Source organism: Trachypithecus francoisi, unplaced genomic scaffold (assembly GCF_009764315.1).
Source record: "Trachypithecus francoisi isolate TF-2019V2 unplaced genomic scaffold, Tfra_2.0 Lachesis_group5, whole genome shotgun sequence".
Classification (NCBI taxonomy): Eukaryota; Metazoa; Chordata; class Mammalia; order Primates; family Cercopithecidae; genus Trachypithecus; species Trachypithecus francoisi.
In genome coordinates, this window is record NW_022681470.1 from 148058211 (window position 1) to 148072100 (window position 13890).

Here is a 13890-nt window from a genome sequence, read left to right on the forward strand (position 1 = left end):
CGCTCCAGCTTCTCTGTGAGCCCCTGGGAGAGGCTGCAGGGCTCCTGGATGCTTTTAGTCCTCTGTGCGTGACGGGGAGCACAGGAACCCTGGAAACACCCACTGGGAAATGTGCTTTGGGGGACAGAAAAGACCTTGGGATGAGGAGGAGCTGAGAGCTGGACTCTTTCTTTTTTTTTTTTTTTGAGACAGAGTCTCGCTCTGTCGCCCTGGCTGAAGTGCAGTGGTGTGATCTCGGCTCACTGCAACCTCCACCACCCGGGTTCAAGTGATACTCCTGCCTCAGCCTCCCGAATACCTGGGATTACAGGAGCACGCCGCCACGCCCGACTGGTTTTTTGTGTTTTGGTCGAGACAGTTTCACTGTGTTGCCCAGGCTGGTCTCAAACTCCTGAGCTCGGGCAATTCGCCTACCTCGGCCTCCCAAAGTGCTGGGGTTGCAGGCGTGAGCCACTGTGCCTGGCTGAGAGCTGGACTCTTAACTTGCTCTGTGTGGACTGTGGAAGTGGCTCACAGCCAAGGAGGGCTCTTGGCAGGGATGGAGAGGCACAGGGGAGAAGGCCTCGCCGGCCCCGCCCCATCATGTGGTGGCAGTCAGGCCCCTCCCCTCCGGTTCTTGTCCTTTACCATTTGTACCCTTCTGTTTCAGTTTATTTTTATTTTTACTTTTTTTTGAAAAGGAGTCTCGCCCTGTCACCCAGGCTGGAGTGCAATGTCATGATCTTGGCTCACCGCAACCTCCGCCTCCCGGGTTCAAACGATTCTCCTGCCTCAGCCTCCCAAATAGCTGAGATTACAGGCATGCACCACCACGCCCGGCTAATTTTGAATTTTTTTTAAGTAGAGACAGGGTTTCTGCATGTTGCTCAGGCTGGTCTCGAACTCCCAACCTCAGGTGATCCTCCCGCCTCGACCTCCCAAAGTGCTGGGATTACAGGCGTGAGCTACTGCGCCCAGCCTGTTTCTACATTGTTTTGAAAGGCAGCTGACCTCTGTCCTGGTTACCGACCCTGTCCCCCAGCCTTGAGCTGTACGCCTTGGGACAGCAGCGCGTCCAGTCATGGCACGTGGGGACGGCCACCCCATGAGGTGAATAAATGCCCAGGACGCCTCCGAGAGCGGAGCTGGTGGTCCCCGGTCAGGCTGGGACCTTTTTCTTTTTCTCCCCTGGACCCTGCTGTGTGACTCCACCTGCTGGGCAGCCCTGGCACTGCACTGTCGAGGTGCAGAGGGGAGGCTCGGATTTCAGCCCTGGGAGTGGAGGAGGACCCTATGGTCCGTGGGGTGGACCCCTGGTGCTGGTGCTGCTGCTGCAGGCACAGCCCAGCCTCCACAGCAAGCTCTGCTATCTGGGCGGAGTCTGGTGTGGGGGTGGGGCAGAGCTGGGGCACCTTGGGTTTCAGGGAGGGTCTTGGAAGCCGCTGGGTGGTGGAGGTCCAGGCTCCCAGCATGGGCTGGACCCCTCCTCGAAGCCCTCTCCAGGTGACCCTGTTCCTGCCCCTTGTGGTCCAGGAGCTGTGGGCCTCCTCTGGCTGCGGAGTGCTGGTCCCTTTGCCTCTGAGCAGTGGGTTCCTATCTGTCCAGTGGGCTGTGCGTAGAGGGCCCCGGGCACCTGCATGTCCAGGAATGGGGCTGGAGGACATCCCGCTGTGAGGGTGGGAGAGGAGGCCCTAGGAGCAGAGACCCCCCAGAGTGGACATTGTGGGGACCTTATGGTTACTCTGCCATACACAGGAGGTGGGCTTCAGGGGTGCTGTCCTCCAGACCCCTCTTCCCAGAGGGGTCTATCATGGGGCGGGCGCTCTCATGGACACAACCAGCCCCTGCCTTGCGCTTCGCGAGGGTCAGCCCCGTGCGTCCTCCTCTGCCACTGTGGCTGTTTTGGGAATGCTCTCTCCTATTTCCATCTTCAAAGCCTCAGGCCGCCCAGATGGCTCCCCTGGGGACTAGGTTGGGAGGAGTCTTGCTTATCTGTCATGCCAGTGTCCGGCTAAGCCCCAGGCCGGAGGGACTGTCTGTTTCCTTCTGGGATTCCTGCCTGGCCTGTTGGGGCCAGCGTGCGGGGCCCACTGCCTGGGCTGGAGGGGCCAGTCCTGCTGATGCCTCATTGCAGTGAGAGGCCTCTGGGGCCCACCAAGCGGTCTCCTGGGGCAGGGGCTGGGCCTGCTGGGTGCTTTTTTTTTTTTTTTTTTTTTGAGACTGAGTCTCGCTCTGTCGCCCAGGCTGGACTGCAGTGGTGCGATCTCGGCTCATTGCAACCTCCACCTCCCAGGTTCAAGCGATTCTCCTGCCTCAGCTTCCCAAGTAGCTGGGATTACAGGCGCCTGCCACCAGGCCTGGCTAATTTTTTTTTTTTTTTGTATGTTTTAGTAGAGACAGGGTTTCACCGTGTTGGCCAGGCTGGTTTCTAAGTCCTGACCTCAGTGATCCGCCCGCCTCCGCCTCCCAAAGTGCTAGGATTACAGGTGTGAGCCACGGCGCCTGGCCGAGTTGGCCTTTAGATGTGACCCCCAGGTGGGCTCCTAGGGCACCCAGCGGCATGTAGATGCCACCCTGGGGCCTTTCCAGTCCTGACAGGTACCCAGCCCCAGCCCCCTCGGGCAGAGTGGGACAGGGCGGCCCAGGGAGGCAGTGGTGCGTACCAGCTTCAGGTCACCTTTCAGGGGCTCAGCACCCCGTGCCCCCTGTTCTGAGCTGCAGGCAGCCATGGCCAACCCCCAGGCAGCTTCCTGTGTGAAACTCCCAGACCTGGATGGAGTGCCCAGGCCAGGACTCTGCCTTCTAGCACCAGCGGGTCACAGCTGCAGGGCGGGGGAGCCCAGTAACTAGAGGGAGGGGAGGCCTTGGTGCAGATCCTGACCTCGGTCTTCTTGGACCCGCCTAGTGTGCCTGCTTTCTTTTTGGTGCAGCCCTTGTGGAGGCGGTGGCAGCCTCCACCCCAGAGTGGAACTGCTGAAAGCCCCTCTGGAGAGTGTGCCGCTCCGGCCTCCGGGTGCCCCTGCTCCTTCCCACCTGTTGGCTGAAGGCTGGGGCAGGTTTCATAGCCCTTGTAAGACAAGCCGTGCTTTGGGAGGCCCAGGCGAGAGGATTGCTTGAGCTTAGAAGTTTGAGACCAGCCTGGGCAGTTACAGTGAGACCCCCGTCTCTACCAAAAAAAGAAAAGAATTAGCTGGATGTGGTGGTGCGCGCAGGTGGCCCCAGCTACTTGTGAGGCTGAGACGGGAGGATCGCTTGAGCCGGGGAGACACAGCTTCAGTGAGCTATGATGGCTCCACTGCACTCCAGCGTGGGCAATGCCTGTCTCCACAGAACAACAAAACAAGTCCTCACACAGGCTTCTAGTTAGAAAGACAAGGCCACCTTCCCCAGATTGGACCCTTAGCACCTGTCCCTGGTCCTGCCCTCTGCTTGGGGGCCTGGCTCCACTCCTGGGAGGCAGTTGCTATTCCTTCCAAGACCTTCCAAAAGCACCTTTTGGGTGGGGAAATGGTCTCTCCTTTCAGAGTTCACAATGTCCGGAGGTCTGAGTTTCCTTCCTTTGGGAAGGGCCTGAGGGTGTCTGCTGGCTGGTGTGTGTATTGCCAATGACTCTTGGCTCCCTGGCCTGGGCTGATCTTGCAGGCTGTGTCTTAGAGCCCTGGGGTCCAGGGAAAGGAGGTGGAAGCCCCTGAGTGGAGTCCCTTATCCTTAGCCCCTCAGATGCCTCAGTCCCCTCCACCGCGGCCTGCCCTCCTGGGGCCCAGTCTCGCTGCTGCCCACCCTTGCCTGGGGAGGAGAGCCTTCCCGTTAGGCGGGCTGTTCCTCCTCTCTGCATCCCCGTTAGCTGGAGCCTTGGGAGGAGAGACCAGTGTCTCCCTGACCCGGCCTTGCCCCTCCTCAGTAGTTGTGCTCTGTCACCTCCCCCGCATGAATCTCTGCAGCTCACTCCACAGTGGCCTTGGCCTGGACTCTCCACGTCACTGGGCAGCCAGGACTTGCGGGGCTGGGGGAGGGCTGGCACTAGTTGCCCTGTTCACCAGGCGGATGGCAGGGGTGGTATGCTGTGCAGCCAGCTGGGTCAGGGAGGAGCCGGAGCCTCCCTCAGTGAAGTGGGCTGGGAGTGCAGGGCGCCCTTGAGCGTGCTGTTGGCCTCCACCACCCTCCCCCTCGGTGGGGGCTGACACCCAGCCCCAGCTGGCCGTTACCCTGCCGGGAGCATCCTCCTGGCCTGGGAGCTGGCTCTTCCCACACAGAGGAACCGGCAGCCACCGTTGTTGATCCCAGTTGGGTGCCCTTGCTGACTCCCAGGGTCCTCGGCTGTGAGATGGTGCCAGAGTGGGCCCCTCTGCGCCTGCTGGGCACGTGGGGTGACGTTTCCTGGAAATGCCTCAGCTGTGGCATGGCACAGGCAAAGAAGAGCCTGGCTGCCCCATCTGTGGCTTCTGTGATGTTCCCCTGCCTGACCGTACCTCATGCTCTGCGCACAGTTGCGCAGCGTTCTGGGTGGTCCAGAACAGACACATGGATCTGTCGTCCTGTCTAAATGCTACTTAATTTTATTTGTTTTAGAAACAGGATCTTGCTCTGTTGCCCAGGCTGGAAGGTGGTGGTGTGATCACAGCTCACTGAAGCTTTGACCTCCTAGGCTCAAGATCCTCCCACCTTAGCCTCCCAAGTAGCTGGGACCACAGGCACGCAATCACCATGCCCAGCTAATTTTTTGTATTTTTTGTAGAGACGGGGTCTCACCGTGTTGCCTAGGCTGGTCTTGAATTCAAGCAATCCGCTCATCTTGGCCTTCCAAAATGCTGGGATTACAGGCTTGAGCCACTAAGCCTGGCCCTAAATGTAATTTTTTTTTTTTTTTTAAACAGAGTCTTGCTCTGTCGCCAGGCTAGAGTGCAGTGGTGTGATCTCGCCTCACGGCAACCTCTGCCTCCTGGGTTCAAGCGATTCTCCTGCCTCAGCTTCCTGAGTAGCTGGGATTACAGGTGCGTGTCCCCATGTCTGGCTAATTTTGTATTTTTAGTAGAGACAGGATTTCACCATGTTGGCCAGGATGGTCTCGAACTCCTGACCTGGTGATCCACGCGCCTCGGTCTCCCAAAGTGCTGGGATTACAGGCGTGAGCCACCGCACCTGGCCCCTAAATGTAATCTTTAAAATGGGCACAATGTTGATATGATTTCAAGGGAAAGGCGGCAGCTGCCTGCAGTGAGCCCTCCCACCTCGTCCGTAGCCTCAGAGTCCCGGCCTCCCACTGTCCCTGCAGGGTTCCTGGGAAGAGGAGGGGCCTTCCGCCTTCACAGGTACAGGCAGTGGGCAGCATGTTCTCCACTGCACTTTCATCACCAAATGAGGCTGCGTTTGTTCCCCAAGGCCTTCAAGCAGCACAGTGTCTCAGCGCTGGGCTCGAAAGTCCAAATCAGCCTCGCAGGGCTCAAGTCAAGCTGTGGGCAGGGCTGGGCCTCCTGGAGGCTGCAGGGGAGAGTCAGTGTCCGCCTTTCCCAGCGTCTGGAGGCGCCTGCCTCCCTCGGCTCAGGGCCCCTTCCTCCCCTTCACAGCCACAGCACAACCTCTTCTGGTCTCTCTTTTACCTTCCCACCTCCCCCTTTAAAGGACCCTGCAAGGACATTGGGTCCCCGGATAACGCAAGATGTTCGCCCACCTTAGGGTCCTTCGTTCAAGTCACACCTTCAGTCTCTGACTGAGTGAGGTGGGCCTGGCCACGGGTCCCAGCGATTAGGATGGGAACTTGCCTGGGGAGGCTTTTGTTCTGCTGGTGGGTGTGTCTCGGGGGAGAAGCTTGGGAAACCAGCCATTTCTTTTTTTCTTTTTGTTTTTTGTTTTTGTTTTGTTTTGTTTTTGAGACGGAGTTTCGCTCTTACTGCCCAGAATGTAGTGCAGTGGCTCAATCTCGCCTCCCGGGTTCAAGCGATTCTCCTGCCTCAGCCCCCCGAGTAGCTAGGATTATAGGCGTGGGTCACCATGTCCAGCTAATTTTGTATTTTTAACAGAGACGGGATTTCTCCATGTTGGCCAGGCTGGTCTTGAACTCCCGACCTCAGGTGATCCACCCGCCTTGGCTGGATGCGGGATCCATCCCGCAGTGCTGGGATTACAGGTGTGAACCACCGCGGGGCAGAAGCCAGCCATTTCTTTCCTATGGCTGCTGGGGTCCGAGGCGGGGTGGGTGGGGGCCCTAGGGGAAGCCTCCAGTTCTGTTGCTGTTCTCTGCACCGTCCACAGTGGGAGATCTCGTGCCTGCCTCCCCTTGGCTGTGTCCAGCCATTTCTCTGCACGGAAGTCTTAGCGCGCTGTAGGGGTCGATCTCCAGGTAGGCCGAAGGGCACGCAGGTTTTGTGAGTGGAAGAAACACGCCTGAGGCCTGACCTTCAGACAAGCTGTATGTTCAGTCAGAATCAAGTCAGAGCCAAGCGGCATCTTGGCGCGGGCAGGTTCCCGTGGGGCCGTTGCCTTTTGCTACATGGTGTCACGGCTTGCTCCTTATCAGTCTGTTGGGGACATGTGTCAGCATTCACGTCCCTCTTGGCAGTCGGCATTGGGTGCAGCATAAATTAAGGCCAAATTGCATTTCCTGCACCCGGTGGGACTGCAGGCTTAGTGTGGGCCTGGCTGCGCCTTTGCTGGAAGCTTTGATCTCGCTGCGTTTGTGGAGTTGCTTTTCAAAGGCAAGAGTGTGCAACATTGCTTGCCCCTCTTCTTCCCTGTAGCAGTGTGACTTGGAGGTCCCCGCAGGGCGCACGCCTCCCCCTTAACCCCAGGTGACCTGCGTTCAGGCCTCTAGGTCATCTGTGTTATTTATTGTTGTGTTTTTGCAGTGAAGGCTGCACCAGACGCATCTGTACCTCTGCCCTGTGCAGTCTGTCTATGGCACGGGTTCTGAGGATTCTGAGTCTCCAGGTGGTGGTGTTGAAGCTGCATGGGATGGTTGCAAAACCGCTCTGCGAGATCTCGGCCTGTCCATGGTCCCCTCAGCGACAGGCAAGGGAGATTTCACCCCATCGAGAGCCTCTTTTGCCATCTAAGGGGATGTACCATCTGCAGGTTCCAGGAATTAGGACGCAGGCGTCTTTGGCACGTTTCCTGCCAACTCCAGAGGATCAGACGTATTGACCTTTAGAGACGTTTCAAGATGTTTTGGAATTACATTCAGTGGAACTTTATTTTTTTTTTAAGAGTTGGGGTTTTGCTTTGTTGCCCAGGCCAGAGTGCAGAAGCACAGTCCCGGCTCACTGCAGCCTCGAGCCCCTGGCTCAAGTGATTCTCCCACTTCAGCCTCCCACGTAGCCAGGACCACAGGTGTGCGTCACCATGCTCAGCTTATTTCTAAGCATTTTTTTAAGAGATGGGATCTGTGTCATCCAGGCTGGTCTTAAACTCCTGAGCTCAAGCAGTGTCCTCCCGCCTCGGCCTCCCAAAGCGCTGAGATGATCAGCGTGGGCTGCTGCGCCTGGCCGTGCTCAGTAGAATTTCTAATGGTCAACTTCTGAGTTTCTGGAGTAAATATTTGAACTTGGTTTTTATTCCTTCGCTGGAATATTGGGCTCCACTTGCTCTTGTTTTCTTCAGACTCCTTCAGCCTGTCCCCACGTGAGGTTCCTCTGGTTCCGACTTCTGTGCTGACGTGGGTGGCACTGAGGTGGTGAGGGTCTCCTAGAATGTGCCCTGGAGCCACGTGAATAACATACAAGTCACGTGTTCCCAGCTGCCCCCCGGGAAGACAGTTCAGCCGGGTGCTTTAAGCAGGGCACAGCAGCTCGTGCCTATAGTCACAGCTATCTTGGAGGCTGAGGTTGGAGGATTGCTTGAGTCTAGGAGTTCAAAGCCAGCCTGGCCGACATGGTGAGATCCCACCTGTACAATTTTTTTTTTTTGAGATGGAGTTTTGCTCTTGTTGCCCAGGCTGGAGTGCAATGGCATGATCTCGGCTCACTGCAACCTCCGCCTCCCGAGTTTTCTCCGATTCTCCTGCCTCAGCCTCTTGAGTAGCTGGGACTACAGGCATGAGCCACCACACCTGGCTAATTTTGTATTTTTAGTAGAGACGGGATTTCTGCATGTTGCTCAGGCTGGTCTCGAACTCCTGACCTCAGGTGATCCACCTGCCTTGGCCTCCCAAAATGTTGGGTGGGGTTACAGGCCTGAGCCACCGCGCCCAGCTACAAAAAATTTTAAAATTAAAAAATTTATTTGGCCAGGCGCGGTGGCTCAAGCCTGTAATCCCAGCACTTTGGGAGGCTGAGGCGGGCGGATCACGAGGTCAGGAGGTTGAGACCATCCTGGCTAATATGGTGAAACACCATCTCTACTAAAAAATACAAAAAACTAGCCGGGCGAGGTGGCGGGCACCTGTGGTCCCAGCTACTCGGGAGGCTGAGGCAGGAGAATGGCATAAACCTGGGAAGCGTAGCTTGCAGTGAGCTGAGATCGCGCCACTGCACTCCAGCCTGGGCGACAGAGCGAGACTCCATATCATAAAAAAAAAGAAAGAAAAAAATTTATTTAAAGTAGGCCAGGTGTAGTGGATCACTTGAGGTCAGGAGATCGAGACCATCCTGGCCAACATGGTGAAACCCCGTTTCTACTAAAAATACAAAAATTAGCTGGGTGTGGTGGCACACGCCTGTAATCCCAGCTATTTGGGAGTCTGGTGATGGGCGCCTGTAATCCCAGCTACTCGGGAGGCTGGTGGCGGGCACCTGTGATCCCAGCTGCTCAGGAGTCTGAGGTGGGCACCTGTAATCCCAGCTACTTGGGAGGCTGAGGCGGGAGGGTTGCTTGAACCTGGGAGATAGAGGTTGCAGGGAGCTAAGATCGCACCACTACTAGTACTCAAGCTTGGACGGCAGAGAGACTGTCTCAAAAAAAAAAAAAAACAGTCTTACTGTGGATTTTGCAGGGTGGCCCATCAACTGGGCATGTCCCCATCCCCCCGGCCCTGCTTAGCCATGGCCACTTCTGTGATCTCCGTTTCTGTAGGACAGGCACAGCCCAGTGAATGTTCCTAGAGGCAAGAAAGCCTGTGGGACAGAGCCCTGAGCTCACCCCCGCCGGGCATATGGCACATGACTGCCACACCACAGCCACACCACTGCCACGCCACTGCCACGCCACTGCCACACTGCAGGCACACCGCAGGCACACTGCCACACCACAGCCACGCCACTGCCACATGGCACACCACAGCCACACCACTGCCACACCATTGCCACACCACTGCCGCACCGCCACACCGCAGGCACACCACTGCGACGCTACTGCCACACCGCAGCCACACCACTGCCACACTGCTGCCACACTGCAGGCACACTGCCACACCACAGCCACGTCACTGCCACATGGCACACCACAGCCACACCACTGCCACACCGCGGGCACACCGCAGCCACACCACTGCCACACCACAGACACACCACCGCCACACTGCTGCCATACCGCAGGCACACCACCACCACACTGCAGGCATACCACAGCCACACTGCAGGTGCACCATTGCCACACCGCAGGCACACTGCTGGCTGGGTGGGGCTGTGTTGGCCGAGGAAGGGCTCGCCTGTGTCCACCATCAGGCTGTGGTTGTCAGCCCATTCCAGTCCTGCCTCAGCCCAGCACCCTGAATGCTGGGAGCTCCACACTCGCCTGCCCCAGGGAGTTCCAGCCTGTCGAGTGTCCACCCCACCATGGTCATTGTGTACATTCCATGAGCTGTGTGAGGGAGCCTCCAGGACCCATGGAGCTGTGTGTCACACAGCCCAGGTCCATCCAGCGCCCATCAGTCAGGGGCAGGGCGGGGCCCTGCACAGGGCCTGAGATGGCACCATGGTCTGCACCCAGCTGGGCACCCCAGAGCCTTGGCGGGCGCCAGTGCACGATGGGTTTCAGAGGCGGGTCTCTTCTCTTCCCTGCAGTTTGAGGCCGGGGCCGCCCCCACGCTGCAGGCTCCTCTCTGGCAGGCTGGTCATGGCTATGCTCTCTCTTCCCTTCAGGACTGGGTTATGACCCCTACAACCCCGAGCTGCCCAAACCCCCCTCACAGAGGGAGAATGGCACCCTGGGCCTGGGGGAGGAGCCGCGCCCGGACGTGCTGGAGTTGGAGCTGGTCAACCAGGCCATTGAGGCCGTGCGCAGTGAGGTGGAGCTGGAGCAGCGGCGCTACCGGGAGCTGCTAGAGACGGCCCGTGAGCACCGCGCCGCCGAGGCCCCCGCCCTGGCGCCCTGTGGCCCCAACGCCAGCCCCACCGTGGGCCTGGACGAGGATGCCTTCCCCCTGGCCTTTGACTACAGCCCCAGCAGCCACGGCCTGTTAAGTCCCAATACCGGCTACCAGCCCACCCCGCTGGCCACCCCTGCCGAGTCGGGCAGCAAGTACCTGCTGGCGTCCCTGGACAGGGGTCAGGGCAGAGGCGGAGGGGGCGGTGGTGCCCTGGAATACGTCCCCAAGGCTGTGAGCCAGCCCCGGCGGCATAGCCGCCCTGTTCCCAGTGGCAAGTATGTGGTGGACAACTCCAGGCCACCCACAGACCTGGAGTATGACCCTCTCTCCAACTACTCAGCCCGGCACCTCAGCAGGGCCAGCTCCCGGGACGAGCGGGCTGCCAAGCGACCCCGGGGCCCCCGCAGCAGCGAGCCCCACACCCCTGCTCCCAAAAAACCCTGTGACCCCTTCAGCAGCTGCGATGCGAGGTTCTCAGACTCAGAAGATGAGGCTACCACAGCCCCAGGTAGCGAGCCCACCACGGCCAGCACCCCCAAAGCCAGGGCTGACCCTGAGAGCAAGGCCACCGGGCAGCCACCCTCCAAAGAGGGCCTGGAGGCCGAGGGGGGCGGCCTACGGGAGACCAAGGAGACGGCCGTGCAGTGCGACGTGGGGGACTTCCAGCCACCCCCAGCCAAGCCTGGCTCCCCAGCCCAGGTCCAGGCCTCACAGGATGGGGGCTGCCCCAAGGAGGGAAAACCCAAGAAGAAAAAAAGCGGGACCCCACCTGCCCCCAGCTGCAAAGATGGGACCCAGAGGAAGGACAAGACCAAGGATAAGGGCCGAGGGCGGCCTGCAGAGAAGCCCCGTGCGGACAAGAAGGGCCCGCAGGCCAGCAGCCCCCGGCGCAAGGCAGAGCGACCGGAAGGGACCAAGAAGAAGCCATCTTCGGCCACTCCTGTGGCCAGCTCAGGGAAAGGACGGCCTGACCGGCCAGCGCGGCGGCCGAGCCCCACAAGCGGGGACTCCCGACCGGTGGCCAGCAGAGGCCCACCCCGCCCCCTCCAGCTCCCCGACAGGAAAAGCACCAAGGCCCCGTCGGGGAAGCTGGTGGAGCGGAAAGCCCGCTCGCTAGACGAGGGCGCCTCCCAGGACGCCCCCAAACTGAAGAAGCGGGCCCTGAGCCACGCCGACCTCTTTGGAGATGAGAGTGAGGACGAGGCTGCAGGGCCAGGGGTGCCGAGCGTGTGGCCCCCTGCCCTCCCCAGCCTCAGCTCAGACTCAGACTCTGACTCGGACTCCAGCCTGGGCTTCCCGGAGGCGCGGGGGCCGCCCAAGCGGCTCAAGGCCTCCCCGCCCCCCTCCCCCGCACCGTCTTCCTCCTCTTCGTCCTCCTCCAGCACGGGGGTGGATGTGGACTACTCGCCCTGGAGAAGGAGGTGGACTTTGACTCGGACCCCATGGAGGAGTGCCTGCGCATCTTCAACGAGTCCACCAGCGTCAAGGCGGAGGACAGAGGCCGGCTGGCCCGGCAGGTGAGGGCACGGGTGCCCGGGCTGGGCTTAGGGGCGGAGGACAGAGGCCGGCCAGCCTGGCAGGTGAGGGCACGGGTGTTCGGGCTGGGCTCAGGCGAGGCAGAACCCAGGGCCTGGTGAGGGATGTTCTGTCCGAAGTGGTTTCCAGCTGGCTCAGAGGCATGGGGTGGAGGCAGCTCCTCCGTGCTGGCCCCTGAGCCTGTTGAAATCTCAGGAGCTCAGGAGTGCCCGGGCGGCCCTGTTGCCCCTCACACACCCAGAGCGGTTGCTGGCCCCGGGCCCCCAGCCAGGCTCCTGTGGCCATGTGCACACAATCTGTTCCCACTGACCGGCAGGGGGATATTGGCCCACCCACCCACCTCAGGGGAACCCACCTCCGGCACACCCTTCTAGCCCCTCTCCCCTCCCCTCTTCTCCCCTTTCCTCCCTTCTCCCTCTCTTCTCCCTTCCCTTCCCACCCCCATCTCTATCTCTTCTCTTCCAGCTCCTCTGTCTCCTCTCCTTGTCCCCTCCTCATTCCCTCCTGCCCCTCTCTCCTCCCCTCCATCCTCCCTACCCCTAGTGTGCGGCGCTCTTGCATTCCTGGGCCAGCTCTGGACCCCTGGGTCTCCTGGCCCAGTGTCTCCACATTGGCCACCAGGGGGAGCTCGCTCCACACAGACTGAGCCCAAGTGCTCAGCGCGCGCAGCTGGCTCGCCCTGGGGCCTCACTTTCCCAGTGTGCTTTCACTCTGCGGCCTGGGGTCTCCAAGCCGGGGCCCTGGGCGCACAGGAGAGGTAGCCTTGGGCGTCTGCAGAACGTGGGACACCTGCCCGCTGCCCCCCCACCCCAACTGCACCCACACACAGCCCAGGGACTGGTGGCCCTGATCCCTCAGCTGCTGTGCCTGGGGGCTGGGCTATGCCGTTCCCCACTTGCCGGGGGCGGTTTGAGGTTGGGGTGTGTTGGTGTTGGTGGGGAGGGCAGACCCATGCTGACGGACGGACGTGTGTGTTAGCCCCCCAAGGAAGAGAAAATCGAGGAGAAGGGGCTTTCGGGTCTGACCACTCTGTTCCCCGGGCAGAAGAGGAGGATCTCCCACCTTTCCAAGCAAGGCCAGGAGGTAAGGTCTGCAGAGGCCAGGCCAGCAGGGGCCTTTTTATATTTTAAAGACAGGGTTGGCCGGGCTTGGTGGCTCATGCCTGTAATCCCAGCATTTTGGGAGGCCGAGGTGGGTGGATCACCTGAGGTCAGGAGTTCAAGACCAGCCTGGCCAACATGGCAAAACCCCGTCTCTACTAAAAATACAAAAATTAGCTGGGCGTGGTGGCAGGTGCCTGTAATCCCAGCTACCAGGGAGGCTGAGGCAGGAGAATCGCTTGAACTCAGGAGGCAGAGGTTACAATAGCCAAGATTGCACCACTGCACTCCCGTCTGGGTAACAGAGCAAGACTCTGTCTCCAAAAAAAAAAAAAAATTATAAAAAATAAGGGGGTCTTGCTCTGTCACCCAGGCTGGTCTTCCAACTCCTGACCTCAAGTGATCCTCCTGCCTCGGCCTCCCAGTGTTGGGATTACAGGTGTGCACCACCGCACCCAGCTTCATCCCTCTGTTTTTTTTTTTTTTTTTTTTTTGAGATGGAGTCTTGCTCTGTCACCCAGGCTGGAGTGCAGTGGCGCGATCTCCACTCACTGCAACCTCCATCTCCCGGGCTCAAGCGATTTTCCTGCCTCAGCCTCCCAAGTACCTGGGATTACAGGTGCCCACCACCACACCAGGCTAATTTTTGTATCTCTAGTAGAGATGGGGTTTCACCATGTTGGCCAGTCTGGTGTCGAACTCTTGATCTCATGATCCGCTCACTGATCACGAGATTTGCTTTTGTAAAGCATCAGTGATCTCCCCATTCGTTCTTCCACCCAAGTTTCACCATAAATTTGATGCTTAACATTCGCTTCGATTTTAGCAGAACTCCTGTTGCTCTGACTGAGGCTCTGTTCTAACTGATGTCTTACTTTTTTTAGTGCCTCAAACTCCGTCTGGTTCAGACATGTTACGTCAAGTTAGTATCAGTTTATTTTGGGTCAAAAAACTTGAAATCCATACAAGTTTCGTCACAGTACACGTTTTCCATGAGCTTTTTGAAGACACCTTATCTTTGACGCTGCCCGAGTCCCA

The 13890-nt window shown here is 59.1% G+C and overlaps 1 protein-coding gene across 1 annotated transcript in view; it reads left to right on the plus strand.

Annotated features, from left to right (window-relative positions):
- Positions 1-13890, plus strand: part of REXO1 (RNA exonuclease 1 homolog) — a 33402-nt gene that overhangs the window by 9756 nt on the left and 9756 nt on the right. Inside the window, 3 exon segments of the mRNA XM_033199899.1 lie at positions 9990-11618; positions 11621-11733; positions 12731-12835. Coding sequence (XP_033055790.1) covers positions 9990-11618; positions 11621-11733; positions 12731-12835 — 1847 coding nt within the window.